This window comes from Camelus dromedarius, chromosome 29, assembly GCF_036321535.1.
Source record: "Camelus dromedarius isolate mCamDro1 chromosome 29, mCamDro1.pat, whole genome shotgun sequence".
In the NCBI taxonomy this organism is placed as follows: Eukaryota; Metazoa; Chordata; class Mammalia; order Artiodactyla; family Camelidae; genus Camelus; species Camelus dromedarius.
The window spans coordinates 17,605,110-17,619,933 of record NC_087464.1 but is presented as its reverse complement, the minus strand read 5'-3'; the positions used below and the strand labels follow the sequence as shown (position 1 = coordinate 17,619,933).

The 14,824-nt window shown below is 48.4% G+C and overlaps 2 protein-coding genes across 8 annotated transcripts in view; both read left to right on the top strand.

Moving 5' to 3' along the window:
- CPEB1 (cytoplasmic polyadenylation element binding protein 1) overlaps positions 1 to 9,448 on the top strand; it is a 67,304-nt gene extending 57,856 nt beyond the window's left edge. For all 7 annotated transcript variants that reach the window (XM_064480629.1, XM_064480627.1, XM_064480625.1 and 4 more), the window contains 7 exons: positions 1,205 to 1,318; positions 1,643 to 1,732; positions 2,622 to 2,758; positions 4,290 to 4,488; positions 5,756 to 5,850; positions 6,452 to 6,532; positions 7,968 to 9,448. In XM_064480629.1, the coding sequence (XP_064336699.1) occupies positions 1,205 to 1,318; positions 1,643 to 1,732; positions 2,622 to 2,758; positions 4,290 to 4,488; positions 5,756 to 5,850; positions 6,452 to 6,532; positions 7,968 to 8,078 (827 nt within the window). In that variant the 3' untranslated portion in view covers positions 8,079 to 9,448. The remainder of the gene's footprint in view (positions 1 to 1,204; positions 1,319 to 1,642; positions 1,733 to 2,621; positions 2,759 to 4,289; positions 4,489 to 5,755; positions 5,851 to 6,451; positions 6,533 to 7,967) is intronic.
- A 1,644-nt stretch (positions 9,449 to 11,092) lies between these two features.
- Positions 11,093 to 14,536, top strand: RPS17 (ribosomal protein S17). The gene is made up of 5 exons (XM_010986801.3): positions 11,093 to 11,278; positions 11,562 to 11,713; positions 12,310 to 12,415; positions 12,910 to 12,975; positions 14,410 to 14,536. The coding sequence occupies exons 1-5, from the start codon at positions 11,108 to 11,110 to the stop codon at positions 14,488 to 14,490; spliced, it is 576 nt and encodes a 191-aa protein (XP_010985103.2). The 5' UTR covers positions 11,093 to 11,107; the 3' UTR covers positions 14,491 to 14,536.
- The last annotated feature ends 288 nt before the right edge of the window (positions 14,537 to 14,824 follow it).

The following is a 14,824-nucleotide window of genomic DNA, read 5'->3' as shown; positions in this document are numbered from 1 at the left end:
ACAGGATTAAAGACTGATGTGATAGAAGGCTGGATTGGTCACCAAGAACAATGAGGCCCGTAGAAGTCAAGGCAGGCCAAATAGAAGATAGTTTCCACTCTGTACAGCAGCAGGGGTTTCTTAACAAGGTGTCTGAGTCAGAGTCAGAGAAACTTCACAGTGGGTTTGGACAGACTTCTGTTTGGTATAAACAGGAAGCTGAGGAGTTGGGAGAAAATCCATTATCTTCCAGTGTTGGCATCAGGGAAGGCCCAGTGTCTGTTTAGGTATCATAAAGATAGCTCTGCAAATGATGGGGCATGGTTCTGACTTGGAACAGTTGTGACACTCTTGTGGGGTTGCTAGTGGTGGATTTTATTGGCAGTGTCCTAACTTCCATGAGTGATGAGTTCAGGGCAAAGAGGGAAACGGAGTAGAATGTTCCTTATTTGAACATTTGGGGAGAAGGTACAGTTGGAGCAGGAAGCCTTTAGGATGTTGTATACAAAACTTTTCTGTTTACTTTCAAGTATAAGCCTACCTTGATATACTGAGCTTCACTTTCCTATACTTCACAGCTACCACACATTTTTTTTTTTAACAAATTGAAGGTTTGTGGCAGCCTTGTGTTGTCAAATGATGGCTAGCATTTTTTTAGCAATAAAGTATTTTTTAACTAAGGTAGTTTTTTTTTTTTTTTAGAGATAATGCTGTTGAATGCTTAACAGACTACAGTATAGTGTAAATGTAACTTTTATATGCACTGGAAATCAGAAACTTTGTGTGACTAGCTTTATTGGAATACTCAGTTTATTGTGGTGCTTTGGAATGGAACTCTGAAATATCTCTGAGGTATGCCTGTAATTATAAATTTAAATTAACTAGTGTTGTAAGCAATGAGTATGTGAAACTGCCTTCTGGTTAGCATTATCAGTTATATGTTTGAAAATAGTTTGGGTTGTGATCATTTTTACCCTACACATCTGGTTTGCTGTTCTTCTCAGTTTTAGTGGAGACAGAACTAGCGAATTAGGATTAGTTATCATTCTGGGCTGACTGGTTTGGTGAGGTGTAAGGTTTCTTGCCTTTCAGAATAGTCATGATTGTTCTCCCAGGCAGCTGGACTAGGTCTGTGGCCTGTCTCCTTCCCTGACAAGTTCACCCCACTGAAAGGCAGTGACTGTGTTGATTTTTCTGACCCCTGTTTCTCTGTCTTCTACCAAAGCTGTGAATGAAGCCACCTGTACCTGGAGTGGCCAGCTTCCTCCCCGGAACTACAAGAACCCCATCTACTCTTGCAAGGTGTTCCTAGGAGGTGTTCCTTGGGATATTACGGAAGGTGAGCTCTGAGACCTCCTGCTTCAAGTATAGGAGGTGGGGCATCTCTTTCAGGAGCATGAAACTTGGACTTTTGAGGCCAGGGACTGAACCTCTGCCTGAGCACAGGGCATTACAGGAGCACCTATGAAGGGAGAGGTGCATTGCATAGACTCCTACAGTGCTTCTGTGTCTGGTGCTTACACTTGTCACCTGAGACCAAAGGTCACTTCTGAGCTGTTTGTCAGGGAGGACGAGCCTGGGAGAACACTGGTGGCCCTGTGCTTGTGCCTTCCTGGGGAGGATGGTGCCTCAGTTTCTGCCGTTCTTTTCTATCTCTTTGCAGCTGGATTGGTTAACACCTTCCGTGTTTTTGGCTCTTTGAGTGTGGAGTGGCCTGGTAAGGATGGCAAGCACCCCCGGTGTCCTCCCAAAGGTAATATGCCTAAAGGTAATAAAGACATGGTAGGAACTTTTTTTACCCCTCGCTAGTACGTGATTGCACTGAGGGATGCTGGGATGTCACAGCTGCATGCTGGTAACATGGTTTGGGCACTCTAGAGCACAGAACTTTCAGCTGTCAGCACTCTTCTTCAACCAGGCACATCCCTGTTTCTTCTGAGCTAATGCTCTATCTGTCCAAACTCTCACTGCGGTTGGAGCTGCTTATGAAACTGTCTTGTGCACTTCCTCCAAACCTGAACCCCAGCAGTTCCTTTCCTCTCAAAATGAGGTGTTTGAAAAGCTTTCCTTTACCTGCCTTTCCTGCCCAGTTACATTGTTGCCTGACCTAATTCTGAGATCCCTTTGGAGTTAGCAAGAATGAGGACCAAGCATCTGATTCCTCACTGGTCTGAAATGAGATCCCTTCCCTGTAGAAAGGAGCAGGTGCTATTTTCACGCTGCCCCATCTTCACCAAAATGTTTCAGTGAACTGAACCAGTGGTCTAAGTAGACTTTTAAAGGAATACCTCCAGCCCCTGGCCACAGCCTGTCATTGCTCTTGCCCCCAGGAAGGCCAGGCTTGCTGGCCTGAACATGCTCTGTGTGGTGGGATGAAGAGCTGTGTGGTAAAGTTGGGACCCCCTGTCCTACCTTGCCAGTCCCTTCCCTTACAGGGTGGGAGATGCTGTGCTTCTCCCTCCCTTGGCCTGGGTCTCCAGCATGGAAAGTGCTCCCATTCAACAAGACTTACAAGGAGTAGGACAAGAATGTATCTTACACACAAGCCATCTTTCTCGGAAGAAACTCCCTACTGCAAAGTCAAGGCTGAGGAGTAGCCACCTGATGGGTGTTAATGCAGTTTCTCTTTCCATTGGGAATAGGGTATGTATATCTGGTCTTCGAACTAGAGAAGTCTGTCCGGGCCTTGCTTCAGGCTTGCTCCCATGACCCACTGAGCCCAGATGGCCTGAGTGAATATTACTTCAAGATGTCCAGCCGGAGGATGCGCTGCAAGGAGGTGAGTTGGCACAGCGTCCTTCTGGATCAGGTAATTGGCACATGAGGCAGTGGATTTCATGGGGTGGGTGGTGCGCAGGCTGCAGGTGAATATTCCTGCTGAGGCAAGAGGGCTGCTCTTCCCACCCCACAGTAAATACAACAAAACTCTCAATTACATTAAACAGCCACCACTGCCACCTTTGGGCCTTAATGTGGTGTGTGTGCTCCTCCTGCCTGTAGAGATCAAACTTATCTCCAGCTCTTATCCTCCTCTTCTTAATTCTAGCCAACACTTCTGTCCCAAACCTCTTGTCTTAGAAACGAAGCTGAAGATAGAAGCTTTCTCTCCTTGGACCTAACTAATAATGTACAGTTGTTTCTCTTGCCTTTTGTACCTTCTGACTTCCCAGTCTCTGGTGGGTAAATCCTATTTAGCTCACGCCCATCCGTGGATCACGTCTTCACTCCCATTCAGGGATTTATTAGTGTGTAGTTTTCTCCATGTGATTCGCTTCCCTTATGCTTTTTCTGTTACCAGCCTTGTGTGCCCTTAGCATTGTGAGTCTCTAGCATAGAGTCATCCTACTGGGGAACCTCACTACACATTCTTGGACCTTTGTCAGACTCTCTAAGTCTGGGTGGAGCTCAAGAATCTCCACGTTACCCAGGTTCCTTAAGTGGTCCAGCTGGATGGATGGTGTTTGAGAACTACTTGTCAGAGGAAGTTTTGACCTCAAGAATCAGCGTTGTTTTTAAAAATCTGGTTCCAGAGCACAGTACTTTTGTGATATTGGATTAGATAATTAATATCTCTGAAACTTCTTTTCTTCATCTAGAAAATGGGAAATTGAGATGCGTGTTTTAGTAAAAAGATGAACAGTTGCCAGGAGTTATAGGGGGAGGGATCAATAAGCAGAGCACAGAGATCTTGAGGGTGGTGAAGATACTCTATGAAATTATAATGATGGATACATGGCATTATACATTTGTTAAAAACCCACAGAGCTGCAATGGTATAACAGACACCGAAGGTGAACCCTAACTTTGGATGATAGTGATGTGTCAGTGTAGGTTCCCTGATTGTAACAAATGTACCACTCAGTGAGGAATGTTGAGAGTGGGGGAGGCAGGGGGTGGTGGAGGGGAGGAGGTATATAGCAACTCTACGTTTTCAGCTCTGTTTTGCTGTGAACCTAAAGCTGCTCTAGACAGTAAAGTCTATTAAAATCTGTAGGATGAGGGATCTAGGTTCCTGGGTATGACAGTTTGGTACTATTTTGCTTACTCTCCAGGATGAGTGACTGCAGTTCTACATTTTCTTTCCCCCATTTTGAACACATGGGCTCAGTAGAATTTAACTCTAGTTGTGCTGGGGTAAGGGTGGCTTGCTGAGTGCCTGTGTGCCTGGGCCTGGGTGAGAACACCTTTTCACCCACTGTGTGGGTCTCAGCAGCCCCAGCCTAGCATCTCCAGAGCACGTGCCTCCCCGTATGAGAGCTCTCTCCCTCTGGCTCCCTGCCAGGGCTTATATACCTCTGGGTGGTTTTCAGGTACAAGTGATCCCCTGGGTCTTGGCCGACAGCAACTTTGTTCGGAGCCCATCTCAGAGACTTGATCCCAGTAGGACGGTGTTTGTTGGTGCTCTGCATGGGATGCTCAATGCTGAGGCCCTGGCAGCCATTCTGAACGACCTATTTGGTGGCGTGGTGTATGCTGGGATTGACACAGATAAGCACAAGTATCCCATTGGTAAGTGTCCCACTTCTGTGTGGGAAAGCTTGGTGGCCTCTGGGGTGTAGACCAAGATTGTGACATTCCCCATGGGAGTGGAGGGGCAGGCCTGACCCAGGTCTGCAGATCAGCATATACCAGCAGCATAACATCTTTTTCTAGATAAGCCACCAGTACTGACCCCTCTGCACCCACCCCTCTCCCCTCACCTCCCTTGAAGGGGAAAAGATTGATAGGAGCACCATAGTGGGTGATAGGAGGTGAAAAATGAAACAGGAACTCTGGTTGGACGCTCAGAGTTCACAGCCAGACCAGTCTGGGACAGACAACAGGTAATGAATATTTCATTAAAAGGCCAGGACTTTCCTAAACTTGCCTGGCTTCCTTTATTAAGCGTTCTTGAAAAGTGGCCTTGTCAAGGGTCAGAGACCAGGTCAGGCTGAAGGAGGACTCTGGGTGACTTGTGCAACGGAGTCTGGTCATGGCCTTAGCTGTCCTAGTGTAGGGGAGTCTGGGGGCCTTAACCACTGGGTTTTTGGTCAGCCTCGCTGGGAAAGGATGGCCCATCGTGGCAGAGTAATCTCAGTGGTGGGGTTTGGAGGTGGAGCAGAGCCTGAACTTCCTGATCAACACATGGCTAACCCACCTCCCCGACACTTAGTCTACCCACCCACACTGAATCTGGTCAGGAAGGAGCACCGTGTGCTCATCAGTGCCGCACCACAGACTGGGAACAGGGGCTTCAGAGGCTGCAGGGGCAGACACAACACGTGGCAGGATAAGGCTGCTTCCAGCTCCCCCGCTAGGTCTCTGGAGTACTGCTGGGCCTGCCTTCAGAGATGTATTCTGTCTGTATCTTGTTGTCCGCTCTGAACCCTTTTAAACATACTTGTGCATCCTCCTACACAGAGGAGTCTCTTCCCCTCTCCCTTGTGGTCAGCCAGTCCTTTTCCCGTTCCTGAGTGGGTTGTGCCATCGTGGTCTACATGAATACAATGCCACCAGCTAAATGTGACTCTGAGTGCTTGAAATGTGCCTAGTGCCACATGTTGAAATGATAGTATTTTGGATGTATTGGGTTAAAGAAAATATACTACTAAAATTAATTCCACTTTATTCATTTAACTTAAATGTGGCTACTAGAGAACTTAGAATTACATAAGTGGCCCACATTATATTTCTGTTGGGCTACACAGCACTAATCTAGGAACAGGGTTTCCTGAGTGTTGACAGGTGGCATTGGAGAGAACATGGCTAGAAGGTAAGCTTTTCTGTTTTTTCCTAGGGTCTGGTCGTGTGACTTTCAATAACCAACGTAGCTACCTGAAAGCAGTCAGTGCTGCTTTTGTGGAGATAAAAACCACCAAGTTCACCAAGAAGGTGAGTGAGTGGGCTGCTCTTTGCCCTCACTGTGGGCCACCTGAGAGGGATCTGGGCCAACTACTTCCCAGGGCAGGCCTGAGACAGAAGCTGTCCCTGTGCAGCATCTGCTCTGAGGAGCGAGCCAAGCTGCTTGAGGTTTGGGTTTGGGAGTGGGCCTGGTCTTGACTGACTCAGGAGGATGGGAGGATGATTGACTCAGGAGGACTGAGCTTCCTCGGCATGTGGGATGTCTTCCCTCGCTTTGGTGTTTGGCCAGCATTTCAGCATAGCCTGACTTCCCATTTTCCATCCTGACCTGCGTCCTCCAATTGTTTACCTATTGCTGGTGATACAGTGCCAGAGTCCAGTTTGCTGAGAAGACCAGGCAGCAGTGTGTGTGGTTGCACACACCTTGCGGAGCCAGGCCAGCAGCCTCTGCAGTCTGCCCATCTGCTGTCTAGGATCTCAGTCTCTCTGCCTGTGATTCTCTCTAGGCCCTCTTTAAAACAGGGAACGCCCTTTATTCATGTGGATAGCCCATAACATGCCCTTCTCTTCTGGCCCATTCGGCCCTCTGGTGAGAAGAAGCCACTTCGCTATCCTATTCTCCTTTTTACAGGTTCAGATTGACCCTTACCTGGAAGACTCTCTGTGTCATATCTGCAGTTCTCAGCCTGGTCCTTTCTTCTGCCGAGATCAGGTAAGTCCCCTGGGCCCTTGGGTATCTATGAAGTCCCTGCCCTCAATTAGAGATTGTCCTGTCACGTTTGTCATGTGGAATGTTGGAGTTCTTAAGTACCTTGTGATGGTCTAAAAGCATAGAGGAGGCAGTAGTATGTTTGCTGATGATCAGACCAGAGACACACTTGACCCAAAACTGTTGGGAAAGCTTGTTGAGTTGAGTCTTGATACTTTGGCCTTCTCCTTGCCTGGGATGTTGCTGTGCAGTTGGCACTATCACTCAATGGTGGTTTGGGGGATGACAGGATCCTGGGTGGGTGAGGTCAGCAGTACCTATGAGCCTGCACAGTTTTTCTAACTCTAATGCCTTCTAGATTGATTTTCCCCTATGCAAGGAAGCCTTCTTTATTTGATTCTGAAGCTCTGGACTGTTTTGATATTTGTACCTGGTTTGTACCCACAGTTGTCAGAAGCAGGCAGAAAGCAGCACAACAGTTTTTGTTGAATGTTTCTGAGTGGTGGAACACAGATCTGAATGTATTTGGGCAGTGCTTCTCATGCTCTAATGTATGTATACTTATCACCTGTGGATCTTGTATAGATGCAGATTCTGATTCAGTGGGTTTGGAATACGGCCTGAGATTCTCTGTTTCTGACAAGTTTCCAAGCGGTACCAGTGTTGCTGATCTGTGTCATACTTTGACAAGTGTTTGGAGAAATTTGGGGTCTGTTCAGACACTAGCAGTGTATCCACTTTTTTTTTTTGGCAGTGGTGCTGTATCACTTAGGTTTGGAGTCTCTGGGTAGATAGTAAACTGAGGCTCCAAAATGAGGGTGTGAAGTAAGTTTGGGTTGCTGGATAAAGCCTGAGAACAAGTATCTCTGACAGCCTCTCCTTGTAGGCTTTTGTGTGTCAGTATCTTTCTCAGATGACCCCCGTTTTCAGATAACTGCTCCGAGGTTAGTGGCTTGCCCAAGGTTACACAGCCAGCAAGTGTGTGGGGCTGAGACTGACATGTCACCTCTGCTCACTTAGTGTGAAGAGGAAGTCCTGTTGCCTGGCGTTAGGATATGGAGTCACTGTCTTTTAATGTTCTCCCATACTAGCAGCCATGTGATACCCCTGCTTCATGGGAGGTGGGAAGGGCAGGGGACTGGAAGAGCAGCAGTGGTGCCAGGAGGAGGCGGGGAAGCCAGTGCAGTCGCCATGCACAATAGGAGCCCAGCATGTTTAAGTCCAGGCACCCGTAGAAACAGACAGTGGATTTCCCATGGTTGGTCAGGCCTCTGTGTGTTGCAGATGAGGGGGATCCCCAGGACCATCTCTTCTAACCCCACAAAGGCCATCAGGAATCCCCCACCCCCTCTTGAGCAGAGCAGGACACTCACGCAGCTGCCCCTCTGGCTGGTACTGACACAGGCCTGGCTTCTTTCCCTTTTTCTACCCTACCCAGGTGTGCTTCAAGTACTTCTGCCGGAGCTGCTGGCACTGGCGGCACAGCATGGAGGGCCTGCGCCACCACAGCCCCCTGATGCGGAACCAGAAGAACCGAGATTCCAGCTAGAGGAGCTGGCCTTGCCCAGTGGCCTGTGACGCCGAAGGCAGGCAGGTCAGGCAGCAGCCTGTACCATCCTGCCGCTGGCGACCAGGGAGCTGGCTTCCCGAGGACAAGGGAAAATCGTAGTCACCTTTGCACTTGCTGAATCTGTCTTTGTTTCTGCACTAATTAATGCACAATGAGTTTTGTCGGGTTTTGTTTTCAGGGGGTGCGCCAGGGCAAGGACCCTCTGGCTCACCCTCCAAGCGACTCTGTAGTTTTCCCAGATTTTAGTTTCTCATTTTGCCGATGAAAAGCAAAAAAGAAATACGTGTCCAGAAGGTAATGACACGATGCCTACATCTAGGTTTATTTATTAAAAGCGCTTTTTTACATTCCTTGCAATACTGATGGTGATGATGCGCAGGTCTCATTGGTTTCATTCTTGCAGTTGCCATACAGTGCCTTTCCATTTATTTAACCCCCACCTGAACGGCATAAACTGAGTGTTCAGCTGGTGTTTTTTACTGTAAACAACAAGGAGACTTTGCTCTTCATTTAAACCAAAATCATATTTCATATTTTACGCTCGAGGGTTTTTACCGGTTCCTTTTTACACTCCTTAAAACAGTTTTTAAGTCGTTTGGAACAAGAGATTTTTTTTTTTTTCTTTCCTGGCAGCTTTTAACATTATAGCAAATTTGTGTCTGGGGGACTGCTGGTCACTGTTTCTCACAGTTGCAAATCAAGGCATTTGCAAACAAGAAAAAAAATTTTTTTGGATTTGAAACTGGACCGGATAAACGATGTTTGAACGGCTGCTGTATATAGTTTTAAATGGTTTATTGCACCTTCTTAAGTTGCACTTATGTGGGGGGGAGGGTTGATAGAAGTTTTTAATCACAAAGTCACAGGACTTTTTTCTTTTGTAACTGAGCTAAAAAGGGCTGCTTTTTGGTGGGGGCAGATGAAGGCTCACAGGAGCCCTTTCTCTCAGAGGGGACAAGTACCCTTCCCTTAATTCTTTCATTTGAGAAATGTGTGAAGCAACAGTTTCAGTTTCAGTTTCAGTTGACTGAGATGCTACTGGAATTTGAAAACTTGACTTTTCCTTTCTTTCTTTCTTTTTTTTTTTTTTTTTAAAAAACAAAACAAAACTACTTGCCCCTCTTTGGGAAGCTGTGTGCCAAAGAACCAGTGTCATAACCCCCCCCCCCCCCCCGCTGAGCTGACGTTGCATTGTTGCATATCCCAGCTACTCTGTGGGTTTTGTGAAGCTGTGTGTGAAGTCTCTACCTCATTGTAGTATATGCAGGCAAGACTGCACTCTCCTACAGATGTGTGGAGTAAGCTGTGGTGTAGTTTTTTTTGGCACATAATAAACACGTTGCAGCAGAGTTCTGGTTTTGTCTCTGTGTCTGAGGTATGGGAACAAGCGGGCAGTGGGGTAATAAGATTCCAGAGTTAAAACCTGTGGTTTCCTTGGATTTTCTATGATGGGATTCCAGGCCAGGTTGATGGTGAGGCCATGTGGGAGACTTGCCCCTGTAAGTCTTTCTTGGTCACTTCCGTGGTCAAATGTACCTTCTCTGGTGGGCGGATACCTCTAGTCCAACTGTGGATAAAGCCCTCACAATTAAATTTCTTGGGGCTCCTCTTCTCATAATCCCAGACCTAGCTTGGAGAAACTGGAGGCACAGCTCCTCAGGGGTTGGCATGAACCACTTTTCTCAGCTTCTCTAAGCTTCAGAGCTGATTCTTCTTGGGAGGCTTCCTGTCTCTTGCAGTCACCTGTGCTGACCCATTTCCTTCCTGAGAGAGAGTAAAGTTTTGCTGTTCTTCAGAGAGCCCTAGCATCTGGACTCTTTCTCACAGGCTCCCAGGATTTGTGAGAGGAGCTACTGATGGTTTGTTCAGGCAGGCTGTGCCTGGTTTCAGCTGCTGGAGTGACCCTTGGGAGGATTCCATTTTAGTCTGAGGAGTAGGGAGCCCTGCAACCTGGAGTATCTGTTCTGTGAGAGCTTCAAGCACTATCATGGGGAGTGGGGAGTCCCTCAGCCAAGAATGAGAGGCCTCATCTTTCACTTGAGGCCTGGCTGGACGCAGCTGAATTTGAAGTTTGTTGGTAAACTCATGCAACTCTTCTTGGAGGAGAGTCTGACCCTCCCTTTTGGTACCCTACCCCACACTACCCATGTCATCTCTTCTCCCCTTTTGTCCTTGTCTAGGAGCAACATTCAGGGCAAGGGCTTCCTGTCTTTCAGCGTTCAATTCCCAGTCAGTTCAGTCTGACTGGACTGTCCAGGGTGACCAGGAGATGAGGGATGAGGCACAGCCCGGTGTCCCATAACTCATCCAACCTGGGCAGCCCATTCTTCCCTTAAGTCAACTATGGGCCTAGGACCTATTCAACAAAATTGGAAAGAGGGAGCAGGGTACTCCCCGGGTTAATGGGGCTACCAGGTGTAGCCTGTGCTGTGGGCTTCAGAAGGGCCTGGTTTGGAATGGATATGTCAGAAACAGCCTGAAGGCAGTGGTTGGAGAAGGTGCCTCCGTTGGGAGCACAACAGGTGAACTGGCCCCTTCAGTTAAATATTTGAGAGCTTGCTTTGTGCTGGGCACTGTTCAAGGCAAAACGATAAGGGAAATCACCCCTAGCCGAGAAACTAAGACAAGTCACTATGACATGTGCTAAGAAATACTAGAGCACTTTTAAAAGGATAGCGATGCTCCTTTGTGAGAGAATCCTCTCCGAGTTGTACCTGTGTCTCCACCAGGCTAGACAAGTCTCTGACCCACGGACTGGGTGGGGGTCCTGCGGGGGCACCATGCCCTACTTCCTCACTATTCCGCTCTCCCGCCTTCCCAAGGGCTCTTAAGTGTGAAAGAGATGCGCCCCTCTAGTCAAGAGCACTTCAAACGGGCAAACTAATCACTGACAAAAAAGGGGCTTAAAACGCAGGCCTAAGACAACCCTAGGTGGAGCTGGGTTGGGGCGGGGCGGGACCTAGGCCGGGCCATTGCGGGGCGGGCCAAGCACTCGCTCCGCCCTCTGGATGGCGGCCGACCATACACTTCCGTTCCGTCCCTCCCGGCCAGGGGTCGCTGTGTTGCGCTGGAGTCGGCTCAGCGCGTCCCAGGCTAGGCGGAAGCGACTTTCTGGCCCGCACTTTATAGGCCTCTCTTGTGCTTCCTGTTTCCTCTTTTACGAAGGACCAGCCAACATGGTAGGTGTTATGGCTCGAAGCTGCTGTCCCCTACAATCGTCCTCCATCCGCCGCTCTCCCCGGCCCCTAGCTCTCAAGGAGGGGTGCAAGGCCCTGTGAGGCCGAAGCCTCCGCGTGCCGCTTGCTTCCACGATGACCTCGAGCTCCAACACTGCCCGGCTGGCCCTCCCCTTTCCTGGGCTCAGCCCCAGCCCACAAACCCCTCTCCAGCCGGGCTTTACGCCGCGTCGTTGCCGGGAGGGGTGTCCTGGCTCGCGAGTGACCCTGTCTTCTCCACCCGCAGGGCCGCGTTCGCACCAAAACCGTGAAGAAGGCGGCCCGGGTCATCATTGAGAAGTACTACACACGCCTCGGCAACGACTTCCACACCAACAAGCGCGTGTGCGAGGAGATCGCCATTATTCCCAGCAAGAAGCTCCGCAACAAGATAGCAGGGTGAGTGAGTCTGCACTCGGCCTCCGGGGTTCCGCTGGGAGGTGGAGCGCCGTGGCCCGCGGTCGGTTATGGGGTCCGCGGTGGTGGGACCCGGACGAGGCTGCGCCGCGGAGAGCGCTGCAGGTGTGCGTTTGGAGGCATTCTTGTTCCCCGTGTCTTGCGTTCGCGTTATATTTGGCGGTTTGATTGGCGGGGGCACTTGGACGAGGTTAGCCACAGTCGAACTCGGGAAGACTTACATTAAGTACAGTACAAGCCAGCGTGATTAAATGCTAAGTTACGTAAATTGGAACTCGGAGAAAATAAAATGAAGGCCGGGAGGAATCGTGAAAGTTTGAGAGGAGGATCTGATAGCTTTGACAGCGCGTTTGAATAGAGAGGATGTGAGACACCAGCGGGACGGGCTTGCTTGGCAAGCGGAGCTGCTTGTAGCGGTTCTGTGTAGGTAGGAGGTTCAGAGTCAGGGCTTCTAAAATGGTGAACCCTCTCCCTTCTCACTGGAATAAGGACAAAAACTACGTATTCATCCAGATGTTCTGTGTACCTGTTGGGAGCCAGCGTGTGTTTCAGTGGTGTTGGGCATTTGTACCTCGTAGCTATGTCACACATCTGATGAAGCGGATTCAGAGAGGCCCAGTGAGAGGCATCTCCATCAAGCTGCAGGAGGAGGAGAGAGAAAGGAGAGACAATTACGTGCCTGAGGTAAACTTTCTGGGTCTTTCTCTGGGCCTCTGGTTCACCCTGAAAGATACAGCAGGTTCCTGAGAACCATTTCATGTATCTGGTTTTCAAAGGGACCTCAGCTGAGTCTGGGTCCTTTATCTTGTACCCCTGAACCAGCTGTAGGTTATGGCCCATAATTACCTGCCTATATATTAGCTTCTGTCCTGCCTTGTTGGGACCATGTGAGTCTATTCTGTTTTACACATGAGAGCCCTTTAATGATGTTTGTTTGGTGATTTATCATGTCTTCTGGTTTGATTATATGCCCTAGCATAATATTCCAGAGGTATAAACCCAGTCTTAAGGTTTATAACCCAGTCTAAATACTGAGCCTGTGGAATCCTGTTCTGTCCCCTCTGTGCCACCCCACCCCCATCCACCCTTTTCTTTCTCCCTCATTTAAAAATCTTGGAGAACAAGGAGGGAAGGTGAAGTAACTCATTGCTATTTGGGGCCTGCCTTGTTCCTTCTAGGTCTCAGCCCTGGATCAGGAAATCATTGAAGTAGATCCTGACACTAAGGAAATGCTGAAGCTCTTGGTAAGTGTTTGCTGAATTCCTAAAGTAGAGCTTCCCTGGACATCAACAGTAGCATTCTGCTCTCTGTATTACTATTGGGTAACACTGAGTCCTTAAAACCTATCAGCTGTTCTTAACATTTTCTTTGCATTGTTTTCCTTTTCCTCACTGTATCCCATCCTGTTACTTTGATATATGAAGAAACGGTAACTCCAAGATTAGTAGGTGCAGGAATGGGAATTCCATCCACACTTTTAACTACTAAACTAGACTGTCTCCTAAATGGGTTTAGCTGGTTATTGAAGGTTGAGTTTGCGCGCCACAAGAAGGTAACTCCCAAATTCAGTGGCTGTTCTCCAAGGACTTCCAGGACACCCCTTCCCTCAGTTCCTTCCGTTCTGGATTCTGCAGCTGGCTCCTCAGATTTGCCCCCTTGGTTGCTGCCCTAGTTCTCTTTTCATTCTGTCTGCTTTCCTTCTGTGCCTGTATGCTAACCACTCAGATGAGCTGTGGTCTCATTGCCAGTTGCTTACGAGGCGCTACTTGGATGTTCAGCTATCTTCAATACAATTTGATACGTGTCTCTTCTGTGGCTTTTCTTAGTATTTTGCAGTTTGGTGAAAGTAGCGTGAGCTTCAAAGTCCATGTGCCAGTTCGTGATTTAGAGCTGCTTCATTTTTCCCTTTGTATGATCAGGAAATGTTGAAGATACTCAAAAAGATAATTCATAGAATGAACTCCCATGTATCTACCACCTAGCTTCAGAAAAGCATTACGAGTACAGCTAAAGCCTGCTATTGATCATTGTCTCCTGAAATAACCACTATCCTGAATGGAATTTTTTAGTTTCCACTGTAAAATTGGTTTCGGGGGATAAAATGGGAAATTAAGTTCTGGGTATGTGTGGACCCTTGGGTTCTCTGCGCCATTCACTTTGAGTTTAACGGCAAGCCCTGCCTGACCTTCTCCTACCACTAGTGTTCCTGACCCCTTCCCAAATGTTGATTGCATTAAGTGATGCCTCCTACCTGAGGTCCTGGAAATGAAGTGTTGTATATGCCTTAAAGCAGTGGTTCTCAAAGGGACATATTTTGTACTCCTTGCCCCCAGGGGGTATTTGGTAATATCTGGACACATTCTTGGTTGTCACAGCTAGGGGACACTAGCAGACATTAGTGGATAGAGGCCAGAGATGCTGTTAACATCCTGCAATGCACAGGACAGCTTCCTAAGGGCTGGCTGTTGGAGTGTAGATTCCTTCAGAACTTGTAGAGCATCTTGTGAGTTTATTGCTCAGGGGTGGGGTTTCAAAGGCACTCTTGGTTTCTGCAGGATCCCACCAACCTGACCCCCAGCTGGTGGAGGCTGACAAAACCATGGCCTAATGGTGGTGCTGGGGCTCTGACTACAGATCTCACCAGTGCAGACACACTAAGTTCATTTTTGTTGTTCCAGGACTTTGGCAGTCTGTCCAACCTGCAGGTCACTCAGCCTACAGTTGGGATGAATTTCAAAACACCACGTGGAGCTGTTTGAAACTTTCTGCTGTGCTTTAATATTTTCAATAAACCTCGGACAACAACCTTGCCTGTGTCATCTGTGGGGTTGGGTACTGGTGGAGCTGAGGGCAGGGATTCTTTCTCAAGGGAGAAGTGTCCTGAAGAAGAGTGGTCTGCAGTGTGAGCACCTGTAAGTGACCTCTGGGCAGTGCCCATACAGATGATGGGTGTGTTCAGAGGCCTGAGCCTGAAAAAATGCATCACTGCTTCACTTGCCAGCTCCACACTGCCTGATCCTGGCAGGCCCTGAGCACTCAACTCTGGCTTCAGCAAAAGTCAGGAGATACCTTCCCTTTCTCACTCTACATGTC